Raw genomic sequence first — 18,385 nt, 5'->3', positions numbered from 1 at the left:
AATGGAAAAGGCAGCTGTTTTATTTGCGGAGATGGATATTTTTCCTGCCCAAAATCTAAATAGCTCTCGGCGATGCATCGGTATCATGAGGGCAATAAGATATAGCTCTGTCAAGTCAACTTAAGAAAACGCCGCTCTACAGAAGACTTCAGTAGCCAATACTAAAACTCTGAATTAGTTCATCGTGATACTGCAGCTAAAACAAACAGTTCTAGCCCAACAACCTTAGAATTCTTAACAGATTTTGCTTTTGGTTAAATCATCAGTCAGTTTTTTTTCAGCTAATTAAAGGCAGCGATCATAACTGTAGAATTTGTAGCATTTTAGAATCTGAGAACCAGTTGAAATTTTTGTCGTGTAAATTAGTGGGAAAATTTAAATTGACAGTCAGCAAATAAAAAGACAGTACACAAGATTCATCGATGTTTGTCCTGCTCAAATGGCGTATCAGTTATCAGATGGAACACAATGAATGAATGGCAAAATATCGAATGGATCTAAATGACTGATGCCTCGTTTTTCCTCCAGGCTGATCTGAGCACTCTAGAGCATAATGGATTCATCAATCCATCAAACAGCACCTTTTGTTATTTGCTCGTGTCCAACCTGAAAATCCAAGATCGAGCCAGCACGGGTAAGATTTCTTAACAGCTGTAGCACAAGCAGAAGCAGTGATTTCTTGGAATCTTTCGGCGAAAACTTGATCACATTGTTCATGACAAGCTATTGAAATTATATATTAGCAGTTCACAACATGTTCTGGAAGAGATGGAAGAAAGAATATTTGAATGTGCGTCCTAAGTGGAATACATCGACCAACAACGATAAACTGGGCTCTTTGACACTTATTGCCAAGGACAATTTACCACCACAGGACTATGGCCGAGAGGCTGAGCTACACCCAGGGGAAGACAACTGGTACAAGACGACGACTGGTACAAGAAGACGACAGTACACACACGATGTACTAACGCTAAAACCCAGGACAGGCTAGAGACCGTAGTTCTTGTTCCTTACCCTTAAATTATAAAAATTACTATTTGTAGAATCTTGTACGTTTGAATAGAAGGTAATTAATACTTAGTTTTTATGAATCGTGTCCATAAGTAAGAGAAAAACTCAAAAATTAAAAGTTTGCGCTGTTCAGAGTCTTTATTTCATCACCGGTCTAAAAATTTCGAGCTACAAGTATATTTGCCCTTAAACGGCGCCTGCTGCGAATAAGTTCGGATCTTTAATGACAACAACGGTGCCCAGCAACTGATCAAAGGCTTTGTATTTCAAATATGATGGCGTTATATTGGTCGAATATGCTAACGGAGCGGAGCCAACAGACATCAACATAAAAAATGTATAATTCCCTTGGTGTAATAATATTAATATTACCGATAGTTGCTTACCTCACTTAATGAATATTTTCTAATTGGAACTGTTGAATTGATTAAGAATGCGTTTATTAAATATTTAATAAGCCGTAAACTGGAAGCTAATGAATGACAAAAAAAGAGGAAAACAAAAGACTCCGTTACGAAAGTAAACAGTAGTTTCTATTGTATTTTAATTCAATTGCTCGACAAAAAAAAATGGTTATAAACGAAATTGGTTAGGCGCAACTCGAGACATAATTAACAAATAAAAAAAATCATCAATTTTTTTTTCAGCTTTTTAAAAAATATTTTAAACTTAATTTTAGTAAAAACAGCAATCATCCTTCTTGAAGAATATGAGCCGTTCCTTTACAAACCGAACACATTTCTTGGGTGACATTTTTGATTTGCCAGCCATTTTTTTACATATACTGTTCGGTAAATAAATAAAAACGTGTATTAAGATTAGGGCAAAAAAATTTTTTTTGTAATAATATTTTAGAATTTTTAAAAAACTGATTTTTCCAAAAAATTTGCTCTGTTTTACTTCTGTTTTTTATATAAAATCGTTTGAATCCTACTCCTTATATACTTTTTTAAGAGGGTTCGGAGACCAAGAGACTTTGGAGACCAACAATGGAGAAGGAGAGAGCGGAGACTTGGCGGGCGGTTCCCAGAGGCCCTATATAAACCCGCAGGGCGCAGGCAGCGGGATCATTCAGTCGAGATGATTCAGTCGAGATCATTGAGCCGAGATCAGTCAGTCAAGAGCGAGCAGTCAGTCGAGAGCATCAGTCGAGTACGATTATCAATGGTTAAGACAAGCAGTCGAACGAAAACCATCCAAGCAAGCTACGCCGTGGGAGCCTACGAGGAGCAACATTGTCATGTCGAGACGTTCGGGATTGGGATTACTAGGAATCTCCAAACTGAGACACAACTGGTTGAGGTCTAAGAAGGCACCACACGGCTAAGTTTTGTTTTGTCCTGCCGACGAAGTCCTGGCGTTACGCCTGGAGGGTCTACTAGACTTAGATTTGAAATCGTGAGCTCGGGGGTAAGCCTGTCGAGCCCAGTGTGCCTCGCCCAAGCACTACGCTGACGTATCCCGGCGTGAGCCCAGTGCGCCAAGTGGAGCTGAGCAGGTCCTGGCGCCAGAAGGGAGAGAAGTCCCAGAGCGGCGCCCGTGGGACCATCCGGGACAGAGCAAGGGACAGGCGGTCGGGTATCGAGAGGAGTGATCCTGGAGAGCGGTGACGCTTCCCTAAGCCCGCACGGCTGACCCCATAGCGAGTCTGAATCGTGGCCGAGTAGTCACCGAGCCAATCGCGTCAGGAGCAAGCAGCGGTCAAGGATCTTCAAGGAGCGACAAGACAACCCACAGCGAGACAAGCAAACTGTAAAGCCGACTGCAGTTATACCCGCAATAAACCCACTCCAAACCCGAGAGTTCTGTGTTTTTTCACTGATCTACTAGGCGGTCATGTTTATGTAAATTTGGTGGGACGAACACACACAATCTACTGACCTAGCCGCACAAATACCGTAGCGAGCAGAAACCAAAGTAATCAGTTCGTTACATCTGGCGCCCAAAACGTGATTGTCCCAGCGTTGAAAGCAAAATAAGCAGAATGGGAAAGAAGTGGATTTACCGCCTTAAGAAGAAGGACTTCGCCCATGTCGCACAAAGGCTTAATGTCGCCCTGGACGGCAGATAGGATGACATGAGGAGGACATTGTCGGAGTATTACCCCGATACAGAGAACGATCCACAACTTGCCGACATCTGGGCTGAGTTGGAAGCCATGTATTACGACAGAACCGGCCCGTGTATCACGCTAAGTAACGCTGAAGGAGATAACCTAGTAGCAAGCTTGAGCGTCGACAACATGCAAAGGGAGGCTCACAAGAGAGAGTCAAGCCAGGACAGGAGGACAACGGTGCTGACCTCAAGACATAGCCAGGAGGATTACGCAAGGGTCGAAAAACCGTTCGAGTTCCTGGACCTAGACATGATCCCCCGAGCAATGCCGGAGTTGCTGAAAGGAAGGGCGTTGAAGTGGTTTATCGCCAACAATGGAAACAAACAGTGGAAAACCTGGGCCGAGTTCATTGACAGTTCCATCTTTACTTTCTGCCGAGAGATTTCTTTACAAGGCTGTCGGATCAAGTCAGGCAACGAAAGCAGGGTTTCAGTGAGTCATTCAAAGACTACATGATCGACATGCAGACGATGTCGCAGCCACTAAACTATTCTGCGAAAGACACCTTAAAGATCATAAAGGAAAACTGCATCCCAAGCCTAAGGATCTTCTTAAGGGCGTACAAAGTGATGCTATTTGCCGATAAATACGAAGAACTGGAAAAGAAGCGGGAAGCGTTCGCCCAAGAAAACAAGTTCTCAAAGGCAAAGTCGTCACCACCAACGCAGGTCACGTGCAGAAGATGCGAGGAGACAGATAGCCAGGAGACACGGAGAGATGACCAATTTTCACCGCCGCAACGAGTCCCACGACAGCAGGCACCAAGAGCACCACGAGGAGGCCAATGGACGCCACCACAGCAGCAACAGATACAACCAGCGAACACGGTGTGGAAACCGCCAAACACAACACAGAGGCCGCGGGACACGACACACATTGCAGATCCCCATGAGGCCTGCCGAAAATGCGGTGGCCACGGACACTGGGTACGAGGATGTCGACTCCAACGCCTGTTGTTCTGCAGGGTGTGCGGGAGAGTAGGTGTCAGGAGCGTCGAGTGCTGCTAGCAGGCGGGAAATGCCCAGCGACCTCAGCCGCAGAGAGGCGAGCGGGGGTCGCAAGATGCTACCTCTCTAAACTAACGGGCAAGCTAATCGAGGAGGAGCAGCAGTTGTCCGCAGCGGTAGCGATTGGGGGAGGCACGTACATGGCCGCGATCGACACCGGCGCAACAGCGAGCTTTATAAGCACGGAACTGGCGGACAACCTGGCTGCCCTCGGAAGGATTACGAGGACACGGCGGCAAGTTAGGTTAGCAGACGGAAGGTGCGGTGGAATCGATGAACAGCTGGAGGTGGAGATCGCATTCGGGAATAAGCGACTAACCATGAACCTGTTGATACTACCAGGGGTAGTGGATTCATTAGTGTTAGGATGGGACTTTCTAACTCAAGTCAGAACCGAGATAAGGTGCGCTGGACACGAGGTGAGAATACCGGCCAGGAACCGACACAATGGGTGGTTTGAGGAGAGGCTATCGGTAGCAGTCGTACAGCAGGAAGCAGAGTATGACGACACAGCGAAGTTCCTGGAGGCAGAGCTAGCCAGTTTTAAAACCATGACAGGAACGTCGAACATGGCAGAGCATCAAATAACGATGAAGGACGACAAGCCAATAAAACAGCGATACTACCCGAAGAATCCGAAAGTTCAAGGGGAGATCAATGCGAAGGTGGACGAACTGCTCCAAATGGGATGCATAGAGCACTCAACCAGCCCATACAGTTCTCCCATCGTGATGGTTAGGAAGAAGACGGGCAAGTGGAGACTGTGCGTCGACTTCAGGCAGATGAACGCCAAATCGATAAAGGATGCCTACCCGATGCCTCGAATAAATTATATCCTCGACCAGCTGAGAGAGGCACGGTACATAAGCAGCTTGGACCTGAAGGATGGCTACTGGCAAATCCCGCTGAAAGAAAGCAGCAGGCAGTACACTGCATTTACAGTGCCGGGAAAGGGCTTATTCCAGTGGAGAGTAATGCCGTTCGGACTCCATTCGGCATCTGCGACCTTCCAGCGGGTGTTGGATCGGGTAATTGGTCCCGAGATGTCGCCGCACGTATTTGCGTACCAGGACGATATCATAGTGATCGGACGCACACTAGAAGAGCACAAGGCAAACTTGAAAGAGGTATTCCGGCGACTGAAAGAGGCTAATCTGAGATTAAACCCGGAAAAATGCCAGTTTTTTAACAAGGAGCTCCTGTATTTGGGTCATAGAGTGACTAGCGACGGGATAGGCACGGATCCGGAAAAGGTAGCAGCTATTGCTGAATTAGAGCCGCCGTCAACAGTAAGAGAGCTCCGACAGTACCTGGGAGTAGCTTCATGGTATCGGCGATTTGTACCTGACTTCGCAAAAATAGTCAAACCACTCAACGATCTGCTGCGCAAGGGCAACAAGTGGGTGTGGACACAGGAACATCAGTCGGCATTCGAAGAGGTAAAGGCAAGGCTGGTGGCAGACCCTGTACTGGCGTGCCCGGATTTTGAAAAACCATTTGTCCTGCAGACGGACGCAAGTGATTACGGTGTTGGGGCCATTTTGACCCAGGAAACCGAACGTGCCGAAAAGGTGATCTCTTACTCAAGACGAACGCTTAACGGGGCTGAGAAAAACTACTCCACGACCGAGAAGGAGTGTTTGGCAATAGTCTGGGCGATCCGGAAACTGAAGCCGTATTTGGAACCACATGGCGCTGAAGTGGCTCAACATCATCGAGTGCCCTTCAGGAAGGATCGCCAGATGGGCCCTGGAGTTGCAGCAGTATGACTTCAAAATAGCGTACAGGAAGGGACAACTCAATGTGGTGGCAGACGCATTATCAAGGCAGCCACTACCAGTAACACTGCGAGGGATCAAGGAGACATCGGCGACGGAAGCCTCCGCAGCATGCAGCTAGATTCAGGACATGCGCGAAAAGATTAGAATGCAGCCACAAAAGTACCCGGACTACGTAATGGAGAGAGACACCTCGACAGGAACATTCCACACAGAGCAGGCAGTGAGGATGTCGCGACGTGGAAGATGTGCGTCCCGAAAGCTCTGCGAGAAGCGGTGCTGAAAGAGAACCACGACTCACCGGCAGCTGGTCATGTAGGAAGCAGAAGGACAATAGCACGTCTGGCAGCCCGGTACTACTGGCCAGGCATGCACGGAGACGATCTAGCCCACGTAAGAGGATGCGAGACATTGTAACGAACTGATTTGTTTGGTTTCTGCTCGCTACGGTATTTGTGCGGCTAGCTCAGTAGATTGTGTGTGTTCGTCCCACCAAATTTATATAAACTTGACCGCCCAGTAGTTCAGTGAAAAAGCACAGAATTCTCGGGTTCGGAGTGGGTTTATTGCGGGTATAACTGGAGTCGGCTTTATAACTTTCTCGTCTCGCTGTCTCCGACGGTGTGGGTCGTCTCGTCGCTCCTCGAAGATCCTTGACCGCTGATTGCTCCTGACGTGGCTGGTTGTCTTGTCGCTCCTCGAAGATCCTCGACCGCTGATTGCTCCTGACGTCGCTGGCTCGGTGACTGCTCGGCCACGGTTCAGACTCGCTGTGGGGTCAGACGTGCGGGCTTAGGGAAGCGTCACCGTTCTCAGACTAGGGTGAACAGACTGACGAGCTCTCCAGGATCACTCCTCTCGATACCCGACCGCCTGTACCTTGCTCTGTCCCGGATGGTCCCACGGGCTTCCGCTCAGATCGTGCGGAGAGTCAAGGCAGAACGCCAGGAAGCTGCCTCGCTTTTCACTTCGCTTCCGTACCTCGTGTAAACGAACGTTCCACCCTAGCCTCACCCTTCCGCGTACTGTCCGTGCCGTTTCTACGGGCTCGATCCTCCTTGCGTGGCCGTTGCGGTGTGGTGTCCTGCTTGCTGGTGGCGATGTCCTGCGAACTACTCCTGACAGGTGGCTGTAGGTCTTGACTTCTATGCTGTGTTCGAGGGTAAACGCCGATCCGGGACTTCTCTCCCTTCTGGCCCGTGACTCTTAGGGTTCTGTTGCGCCGCTCCGGGACTTCTCTCCCTTCTGGCTCGCTACTCTAGGGGTTCTGTTGCGCCGCTCCGGGACTTCTCTCCCTTCTGGCCCGCTACTCTAGGGGTTCCGTTGCGCCGCTCCGGGACTTCTCTCCCTTCTGGCTCGCTACTCTAAGGGTTCTGTTACGCCGCTCCGGGACTTCTCTCCCTTCTGGCTTGCTACTCTCGATTTCAAATCTCAGTCTAGTAGACCCTCCAGGCGTACCGCCAGGACTTCGTCGGCAGGACAGAACAGAACTTGGCCGTGTGGCGCCTCCTTAAACCTCAGCCACCTGTGTCTCAGTTCGGAGATTCCTAGTAATCCCAATCCCGAACGTCTCGACGTGACGATCTTGCTCCTCGTAGGCTCCCACGGCGCTGCTTCCGACGACTCCTTGCTCTCGACTGACTGCTCGCTCTTGACTGACTGATCTCGACTGGATGCTCTTCACTTGACTGACTCTTCTCAATGACTGCTCTTGACTGACTGATCTCGATGACTGCTCTTGACTGACTGATCTCGATGACTGCTCTTGACTGACTGATCTCGCTGCCAGCGCCCTGCGGGTTTATATAGGGCCTCTGGGAACCGCTATTTCCCTTTTGCACACGGCACGCCAAAACTCTCCACATCGGGTCCAAAGTCCATGGTCCCTGTTTGACCCTCTTGTCCTTGACGCACTGCTTCCCGCCGCCGTCCAGCCTGATGCTGCCGTCCCGCTGATCCCGGGGACGCATGCGTCATGGTTATGTGCCGCACCGCTGCTGAGATGTGGCACCCTCTTTCCAAAGTCCAAAGTCCGGCGGCGTCCTGTTACTCCTTTTTGCACACGGCACTCTCGCTCCGCCCGCCAAGTCTCCGCTCTCTCCGTCTCCATTGTTGGTCTCCAAACTCTCTTGGTCTCCGAGCCCTCTTGTTCTCCAAACTCTCTCGCTCTCCAAATTCCCTTGTCTCCAAACTCTCTTCCTCTCCAAACTCTCTTCCTCTCCAAACTCTCACGTTCTCCAAACTCTCACGTTCTCCGTCCTCGATCTCCAAACTCTCTCGTTCTCCGTCCTCGATCTCCAAACTCTCTCGTTCTCCGTCCTCGATCTCCAAACTCTCTCGTTCTCCGTCTTCGATCTCCGCCGCGCCGCCACTACGCGAATTCGCCGCGTACCTGGTGAGCGGCCGGCCATCTGCTGCCGGGATTTGTGGGGAGTTATTCAACTCCTCACAACATGTATCAGATTCAAGCCAAATCAGATGCAGGCAGCTGGGAAAATGCTAACGCAGGTGCCGGAGGAACCGTGGGCTACAGTATGCGCAGACTTCGTCGGACCCCTGCCGCGTTCAAAACACACCAACCAAATGCTGCTGGTGCTGATAGACAGGTTCTCCAAGTGGACTGAATTGGTGCCACTGCGGAGCGCAACGGCCGAGTCCCTAAAAAAACAATGGACACCAGCGGTGGGAGACGTCGTGTGGGCCAAGGAACAAGGCCGAGGGGTTCGCAGCAAAGTTGGCCCCAAGATACGACGGACCTTACCAGGTCACGGATTTTGCGTCACCAGTAATCTGCAAAATACGGCACGTGAACACAAAAAAAGAGAGGACCATCCACGTGAGCGAGCTGAAACAACAACAAACACAGAACACAAGCGAGCAGCTACAAGCAGATACGGTAGACAAAAGGCAACAGTAAAGTTTCAAAGATTCTCAAAGGACACAAGGAAAGGGGTCCAAGGATAGCTCCAAGGATAACCGAAGGACACGAGGAAAGGGGTCCAAGGATAGCTCCAAGGATACCCGAAGGACACGAGGAAAGGGGTCCAAGGATGCTCCAAGGATACCCAAAGGACGCGAGGAGAAGGGTCCAAGGATAGCTCCAAGGATGCCCAAAGGATACAAAGAAAAGAGCCCGAGGATTATTCCAACGATGCTCAGGAGTGAGGAGAGACTCCGAGGATCACTCCTACGATTCTTATAGGATACACAGATAAAACTCGAAGGATTCTCTACAAGGCACTACGATACAATCGTGTACAGTACAAGGAACACGTCAAGGATAACGAATGCGGAAAGGAACGAACCAAGGTCTACAAGGATCTGATTAGGACTGGCAGCAGCAGTCTGCCAAAGGAAGGGGGAAGTCGGCACAGCTAAGAGAGCTGTACCGAAAGAGGCCAAGCATCACGGAGAAGTGCATCATGCCCAGACGAGGAGACGGGATCGCGGGCCGGATCGGGGTCCAAACCAGGAAGCACAGCTGCTGGAGTCTGAAAGGGCACTCGTGGTCAACAAAGGCAACCTGCCAACTGGTGCACGGGCATAAACAATTTGCATTCCATTCAACAGGGAAGGGGGCGCCTCGATAGGCGGTCGATTGACACTGGTCGATAGTGCGATCGATGGGCACAAGAAAATGGAAATATCGGTGATGATGAACATCGCGGCTCGCAAGTGGCAACGCCGCACCTGCGATATCGATATCGTGAGCAGGCCCTCTGGGTATCGATAGCTGATTAATATCGGTGCCAGTGGAAACAGATGGAGGATCGGCGCGGGAGATTCGAAATTGCTATACGGAGGTCGACCGGCGCTGTGGAAAGGAAACAAGATGGAAAGCGTCGAGGGAACGTCGAGGGAGCAACGAGGGAGCACCGAGGGAACCGGAACGAGATGCGCCATGACTCAAGGGCGAGGATATACAAGGCAACGCCGGAGAGTGGGAGCTTGGGAGTTTGGAGACAAGGAAATTTGGAGAGCGAGAGTGTTTGGAGAGCAAGAGGGTTCGGAGACCAAGAGAGCTTGGAGACCAACAATGGAGAAGGAGAGAGCGGAGACTTGGCGGGCGGAGCGAGAGTGCCGTGTGCAAAAAGGAGTAACAGGACGCCGCCGGACCTTGGACGCGGCCGTGAACTTTGGACCGTGAAAGAAGGTGCCACATCTCGGCAGCGGTGCGGCACACAAACATGCCGCATGCATCTCCGGGATCAGCGGGACGGCAGCATCAGGCTGGACTGCGGCGGGAAGCAGTGCGTCAAGGACAAGAGGGTCAAACAGGAACCATGGACTTTGGACCCGATGTGGGGAGATTTTTTGCGGGCCGTGTGCAAAAGGGAAATAACGGTTCCCAGAGGCCCTATATAAACCCGCAGGGCGCAGGCAGCGGGATCATTCAGTCGAGATGATTCAGTCGAGATTATTAAGCCGAGATCAGTCAGTCAAGAGCGAGCAGTCAGTCCAGAGCATCAGTCGAGTACGATTATCAAGGGTTAAGACAAGCAGTCGAACGAAAACCATCCAAGCAAGCTACGCCGTGGGAGCCTACGAGGAGCAACATTGTCATGTCGAGACGTTCGGGATTGGGATTACTAGGAATCTCCAAACTGAGACACAAGAGGTTGAGGTTTTAAGGAGGCACCACACGGCTAAGTTTTGTTCTGTCCTGCCGACGAAGTCCTGGCGTTACGCCTGGAGGGTCTACTAGACTTAGAATTGAAATCGTGAGCTCGGGGGTAAGCCTGTCGAGCCCAGTGTGCCTCGCCCAAGCACTACGCTGACGTATCCCGGCGTGAGCCCAGTGCGCCAAGTGGAGTTGAGCAGGTTCTGGCGCGATCAGCCAGAAGGGAGAGAAGTCCCGGAGCGGCGCGAAAGAACCCCTAGAGTAGCGAGCCAGAAGGGAGAGAAGTCCCGGAGCGGCGTAACAGAACCCCGAGAGTAGCGAGCCAGAAGGGAGAGAAGTCCAGGAGCGGCGCAACAGAATCCCTAGAGTAGCAAGCCAGAAGGGAGAGAAGTCCCGGAGCGGCGCAACAGAACCCCTAGAGTAGCGAGACACAAGGGAGAGAAGCGAAGTGAAGAGCGAGGCAGCTTCCTGGCGTTCCGCCTTGACTGTCCGCACGATCTGAGCGGAAGCCCGTGGGACCATCCGGGACAGAGCAAGGGACAGGCGGTCGGGTATCGAGAGGAGTGATCCTGAAAACCTCGTCAGTCTGTTCACCCTAGTCTGAGAACGGTGACGCTTCCCTAAGCCCGCACGGCTGCCCCATAGCGAGTCTGAATCGTGGCCGAGCAGTCACCGAGCCAATCGCGTCAGGAGTAAGCAGCGGTCAAGGATCTTCAAGGAGCGACAAGACAACCCACACCGTCGGAGACAGCGAGATAAGCGAATTGTAAAGCCGACTGCAGTTATACCCGCAATAAACCCACTCCGAACCCGAGAATTCTGTGCTGTTTCACTGATCTACTGGGCGGTCACGTTTATGTAAATTTGGTGGGACGAACACACACAATCTACTGATCTAGCCGCACAAATACCGTAGCGAGCAGAAACCAAAGTAATCAGTTCGTTACAGTATTGCTGAAGCAATTAATTCACTCTCGCTCACTCTCATTAGATTTCTTATGTCCATAACCTTCCAGTAGGAGTAGGCCAGAAGTACTACTTTCTGCATGGTAAGTTTGTAGTAGAAATCAGAGGTTGGAAATGATTCTATATGTTAAAAACAAGAAATTTGTCCGACTTATAAAAAAAAAACGATTGTAGGTGACAAACAGAGGCATATTTTAAAATCTTCTTTAAAATTAAAAAAAAAAACAAACCACATCTGGAGATATAGATTTGCAAGCAGAGGGTACCTACCTTTCAATAAAAATTAGATGTTTTTTGAAAATTTTAAAAAATTAAAGCAAAGAGTCTAAGGATGAATTCATGAGCCACGTTATATAGTCTTAAAGCGAATTCTCCCTAAACCAAGTCCAGTTAAAACTGAAGCATTACCTTCGCAAAACTCAAAAGCTTTTATTACTTATTTTTTATTAACACTTTGAATGATTTATTTTTCCTGAAATTAACATTAAATTTATTTATTCTGCTTTAACATCTGTTACTTCATTTCTTTCGCAACTTCAGAATATTCTCGAATAAGCGTCGTGATTTGAAAAGCCTGCAATGGAAAATAATACATTTTTAATAATACGGAGAGAAAGCAAAGGCTTATAATAAAACTTAATTATATTTTAAACAAAAGATAGGGATCTTTTTACAGGTTAATGCTAATATCCCTTACTACTGAAAGCAGATGCAACGATTAAGTCCATCCTTACATACTCCCTTCACTATGGACGGCTCTACAGATAGTGATTATTAATGCATTATCTTCTGTACTGGTGTGATTTTGGTGATCATTAGCCAAGTCGATCTACCCATGTCCGTCTGCCAGAATCAACACTGGGATCTTGAAAACTATATTTAAGATTGGCAATGCAGGATCTTGGGCTTTCTGTGCAGGGTATGTTTCTTCAGTAGGGTGCAAGCCGCGAAAAACTGTGGCAGCCACATAAAATAAAGTGTGTAATAAGTGTGCATAGTGCAAAAAATTTTTAACTAAAAGGATAAGACCTTGGCTCATTTGTGTCTAATGGTACTCGCAGCATATTATTTGACAGAATGTTTTTTTTTTCTTAGATGTCGATGAAATCGAGGAAAAAAAGACAATATAACAATAGAAAATTAGAAAGTCTGGTCAAAATACGCATAGACAAGATACACAAAGTAAAACTAATTAGTTGCTAGGGATACTATTATTGATTTAAAGCATGTATTGCATAATTGTATTGCATAATACTAGCGGAATATAGTTTCTAGTTAATTTATTTGGAACAATAAAATGCACGCGATACAGTAATTCGGGACTCTCCACATCACTATGAATAAGATTTTTAATAAACGTAATACCAAGCATAGTTCTACGAATAGGTAATGATGGTAAGTTAATAAGAAGTAGTCTACTAGAAAAGGATGGTAGTAATAACCTTGTATCCAGTTAAGTCCCCGTAAAGCAAATATTATATTCTTTTGTACAGACTCAATCCGGTCTATATGGACCCAATATTCAGGACTCCAAACAGGAGAGCAGTACTCAAGAATTGGTCGGACTAATGAAATAAACGTGGCATAGGGATCATCGAATCCCTTCGACCACCTTTTGATTAATGCAAGCACGCTCCTGTCTTTATTCACCACGGTAGAAATGTAATCAGAAAATTTAAGTTTAGGATTCTTATGGACACCAAGGTCATCAGCATGCGTTATCCTATCTAACTCACAACCACTCAAAGTATAAGTTGCATAATGAGGGCTGACACGAAAAAGGTTCATTAGTTACCACTTAGAACAATTTTAATTTAATTAATTATCCATGCACCATATTTGAAATGCATAGATATCAGATGTTAAAGCTAAACTTAGTGCGGGATCATTAAATCGCAGAACGAACTTTACGTGAGACAGATCACTTATAAATAATGTGCAATAGCTGGCCAAGATGACTTCCTTGTGGTCCACCGGACGTATCTCGGATTATCGGTGAAAAACAGTTTTTAGAAATAAACCTTTGAATCATGCCATTCAAATAACTTAAATTCCACCTAAGAATATCACCTGGAAACCCTTAAAGGTCCAATTTCCGGACTAGAATCAGGTGATTGACAGAATCAACTCCTTACTGAAATCAGTGTAAATTACATCAGTCTGACAATTTTTTCTAAAACCACCTATCAATAATGAAGTAAATTCCAAAAGGTTGGTTGTCATTGATCTACGCTCTATACATGCGTGTTGACAAGAGGAGATAAGGGACCTACAACTGTGCCGCAAATGGGGCGCAATAATGTTCTCAAAGAGCTTCGGTATACCTAAAAGCTTTGAAATACTCGTACCTCTGTAATTGCATGCATTCAATTTACTCCCCTTTTTCTGAAGCGGGATAACGAACGACTCCTTCCATCTGTGAGGAATATCTGAGGTTTCTAAAGACAAAGTAAAAAGTTTGTGCAATAGTCTACACAAAGTCTTAGATCGAAGCCGGAGAGTAGACTGGTTTGACCCTTTGAAATGCATTTGTGTATGCTATATGGAGGACTCGATGTTGAATAGGTGGTTTGAAAAAACTACGCAAAAAGATCGGATGTGGTCTGATCAGTATTTGCAGCCGAATTTCAAATTTAAGTGATAATGGAAAACTTACGGTTTTACACTTTGTGTTAACAATATGATCCAGTGTAAACTGGACTTTACAACGAGCTAAATAGTTTTTGTAACATTGGACGACAGGCACGGTAAAATCAGACCGAACGATTAAGTATTAGGAAACTGCAGCTTGCAAACCGGAAGCTCCAAACTGTTTGTAGAGTCTAGACTTTACATTTCGTGCCAGTTCTTTATTAAACCACGTTAGTACATAAGTACAGATTAGACCAATCCGAGAATATATAGGGTTATTAATAAGTGCAAAGTTTGATCTACGAAAGCAGCAAATGCGTTTAGCTGACTTTTCCGATAGTGCATGCACTTTTGTACCCGTGTCAATAGGCATCTCCAGCGTTGGGTGATACGGGTCTTCTGAAAAGGTAATTGCAGAGGTTCTAACTATGCAAACACAATCTGGGCTAGAAACAAAGCATAGATCCAGTAATCGACGTAAAAAGTTAGGAACATGACTCACTTGAGACAATGAAATATTAAGTAAGCCGTCTAGAAAATCATGCTGCGTCGAAGGTAATAATATAGGTATATTGAAGCCACCTAAAACTATTAACTGAAAGTTTACATAAGATATAATGGATAGCGGACAGGTGATTCTCATATATTTGGAATTCGGATGACGTCTCAATATAGGAACATGTCATATATATAGAAATACCCGGAAGGGATAGTTTTACACACAGAAATTTAATGTCGGATATTATTACTTCGGATGTTAGTTCTGAATCAACTCCAATTAAAATCAACTCCAATTAAAATCAATCAAGCCAGTAAGTCTTGTACTTACTTGAAAATATTTCGGAACTAAGAATTTCCAGGTTTCTGTAAACACAATAACATGGGCAGAAAAGGAAAAACTATAAGTTTACAATTTGGTTATTTTACTTTTTCAGCCTCTTGCATTCTGATAGGAAAGCAGAAGAAAAGAATATAGTTTTTTGAAATAAATGAAGATGTAGATGTGGATGGCGTGGTATTTCCAACTTCCGTTGAACGAATTTTCTTTTTTTGGCTTCGTACTCTTTGACAAAAATGCCATATAGTTGTTAAATGAGCAGAAGAAACTCCGATCTTAAATGATGATACTTCTCTGTATGGGAAATTAAATTGTTCAAACTTTAGAATATTCATCAGAACTTTCTTACGGATATAGGCCGTAATGCCCAGGGATGAAAGGTTAGAAACAAATTTATTTTCGCTGCGGTACACAGGTAACTGTTTTACATGTGTTAGGTTTTGGTACTACCAGTTTCCGTCGGTACTACGGACGTTAGGTCAACATGCGGAGTTGGATTCATTGTTATGTTACTTACAACCGATTTTATGGGGCAAATCTCTCTTAGCGTAATATCTGAGCACACATCCAGCGTCTCCGTCAGGACCCGGAGAGTATACTGGATAAGTGTACTTAAGTTTGTTTTAGGCGTGTCATATAAGTAAGACAGATCTGGAGGACTTGATGTTGAATAGGTGGATTAAGTGATGATGGAAAATTTGCAGATTTAGGCTTTGTGTTAACAAAACTATAAAACTCTTTTCGATCCAGTATAAACTGGATCTTGCAACGAGCTAAAAAGTTTCTATAACACTGGGCGTTAAGCACGGTATCAGACCGAGCACTTAAGTATATGTATTTGTATATGTACTTGAGATAAACTGGGAAGCGGACAAATGATTCGCATATATTGAAAATTCAGAGGACGGCGGACTATATGAGCACATTATGTATACAGAAATACCCGGAAGGGATAGTTTTAGACACAGAAATGCGATTTATTTATTTAGTTTTTCTTACGTTAAGCTTCAGACGTAAATTCTGAGTTAGCTCCAATTAAAACTGCACTTCCATGTCGGGACGGACGATCAACCCTGTAAGTTTCGTACCCACTTGGAAAGACTTCGGAACAAAGAATTGCTTGCGGTTGTGACCGGGTTTCTATTAACACAATAACAAAGGAAAGAAAAAGAAAAACTATTAGTAGACAATTTGGTCAGTTTTCTTTGTATTCTGATAGGAAAGCAGAAAGAAAGAGCGTAGTTTTTAGGATAGATGAAGATGAAGATGTAGATGTAATTCCTGTTCAAAAGGATTTCCAAATTCCTTTGAACAAATCTTCTTCGTACCCTTTAAAAGAAATGCCTACACGCTAAAAGCTGCCTGAACAAATAGTTTCAAAATAAGCACAGGCAGCTCCGATCTTAAATAATATACTTCCCCAGCATATGGAATATTAAATTGTTTAACCTTTAGATCATCATATGAATTTCTTACGTTCGTCCATTAACGAAAGGTCAGGACTGAGCCGGGAAACAAAAATTGGTTTTGCGCTGCGGAGAGAGTTTTACTAACGGCTTCCGTAGGTTGTCTATCGACCGCGATCTTTTTACGCTTAAGAGAATAGGGCTTAGATAGCATACGGCTAGTGAGCTGCAACTCAAGCGCCACAAGCAGATCATTATTTCTACGGCTGCTTAGGATTAATTCCGTAACAGTGCTTTTGTAAGCCGTCTAATAGAGATCGCCTGGGTTTCATACATGCATTTGTCACAATAGTAGCTCAAGATGCTTGCATCGCTTACCAGGCCCAAATAGCCAAGGCATTTTACAAACGAAAAACGTGCACGAATGGCACGTAATTCTCTGGTGCCCCGCCGAAATGAAGAACTTGCATTTCCTTAAATAACAGACAGCCAATATCTCAAAATTCCGAACCAAAGTGCAAAGAGTATAAAGCTAAGCAAATAAAAGAAAGAATTAGAGAGCGGGAGAGAGTGAGTGGGAGTGAGTAAGCTGGGGGTAAGTTTTTTGATGATCCAACAAAAAAACTTATGCGGGAGTGTGAGCGCCTTCACTCTTATCGCTAAAAACAGCGTTTGGAAGAAAAGGAGACGGCAATTAGATAAACAATTACAACAAACTCTGCACAGAGATAAGACGTGCAAGCTGATGTTGTTAACGGATGTTGTTAAAGAAATAAAAAGCTAAATAAATACTCGTATACGAAAATAAATTAAACACCGATAGTTTATGGAAAAAAAAAAAAAACAAAAAATTTGGAGCGCAAGACAAAATTACGACGGTCCACTGAAAGGCGGAATACTTTACGCTGGTGTTTTTACAAATTCAAAGCTGAAAATCACATTTTCAGATTAATTAGAATTTTAAAATTTGTATTGAGAAGTATTGAAAAGATGAAAGGGTGACGAAACAGTGAAATTCCTTAAATTTATAGGTATTTAATTAAATAAGTTAGACACTTACTGTGCCGCAGTGCTTTTCCCTTTGCCACAGAGGGGTACAACTATTTACACACACACACAAAAGTTATCTAGCTCAAGATCCCAGCCTTCTTTCCCAAACTAAAAACAAATTCTTCATAAAATATTCATAGAACGCTTTTCAGCTCAAGTGCCCCTCCGCCTTACCCAAGTCACTTATAAAAAATTCTTAGCTGGGAACCAGAGCTTTTTCTACAAAATCCAAATTAGCTTCCCTCTTCAGTAAAAGTTTATTATAAAGTGTCAATTGCGCCGCGGTGCTGCTAGCATAAAAAGTTTTTGTAACTTCGAGCATCCGGTCAACACCCGGACAGCTTAAAAACTGCAGATTATTCCGATTTGCTTAATCTCACTATCGAGCGGAGAATTGGATCATCCTATTTCCCGACTCTCTTGAGTCAAACCCTTGTACTACTCTTAATGAGTTCGCAAATTCTATTGAGCCGAGGTTTGATTATCAGATAATCGACCCTTGTCCTGGCAGTCCGTTTTTGCACCCAAAAAGATAAGTTCTAAGAAATATTGATTGTGAATAGTGAAAAAAAAATCGGAATAAAGCAAAAGTTGAAATAAAGTTAATAAAAATAAAAATTAAAATTTTTTAAATAAAATTGCCACGTGAAATTAATTGCAGACCAACGTGGGTCACGCCTAATTTTTTCTAAATAAAGCATTAAAATAAATATCTAACGGTTTTAAAATGGAAAGAAACTTGCGTGTTCTAATGAAAACCTAACCAAGCGACAAAAAAGTTTGCGTTGAAAACAAAGAAGGAAATTAATAAATGAAATAATCATTACAATAATCGACATAATAAACTTGTCGGTAAGACAAAAAACAAGATGCAAAACGGACTCAAAAAACTAATATTCACAAAATCAAAAAAAAAAAGTGAAAATTAAAACAAACAATAACAAATTCTAATATAAAT

General features: G+C 45.2%; 1 protein-coding gene across 2 annotated transcripts; it reads left to right on the top strand.

Annotated features, from left to right (window-relative positions):
- Positions 1 to 322: 322 nt before the first annotated feature.
- On the top strand, positions 323 to 1,083 carry LOC108027472 (uncharacterized). Of its 2 annotated transcripts, none has more exons than XM_050889094.1 (2): positions 323 to 634; positions 744 to 1,083. In XM_050889094.1, the coding sequence occupies exons 1-2, from the start codon at positions 502 to 504 to the stop codon at positions 992 to 994; spliced, it is 384 nt and encodes a 127-aa protein (XP_050745051.1). In that variant the 5' UTR covers positions 323 to 501; the 3' UTR covers positions 995 to 1,083. The 2 variants fall into 2 exon arrangements, with proteins under 2 accessions (XP_050745051.1, XP_016954406.1); XM_017098917.2 differs by having other exon boundaries at positions 325 to 634; positions 747 to 1,083.
- Positions 1,084 to 18,385: the final 17,302 nt, after the last annotated feature.

This window comes from Drosophila biarmipes, chromosome 3R (genome assembly GCF_025231255.1).
Source record: "Drosophila biarmipes strain raj3 chromosome 3R, RU_DBia_V1.1, whole genome shotgun sequence".
NCBI lineage: Eukaryota > Metazoa > Arthropoda > Insecta > Diptera > Drosophilidae > Drosophila > Drosophila biarmipes.
This window is presented reverse-complemented; position numbering and strand designations above follow the sequence as displayed.

Bases quoted from the DNA above. Each gene is read 5' to 3' on its own strand.
- LOC108027472 (XM_050889094.1), top strand. From the start codon at position 502: ATGACTGATGCCTCGTTTTTCCTCCAGGCTGATCTGAGCACTCTAGAG. The intron at 635-743 runs GTAAGATTTCTT...ATTATATATTAG, and splicing joins CCAAGATCGAGCCAGCACGG to CAGTTCACAACATGTTCTGG.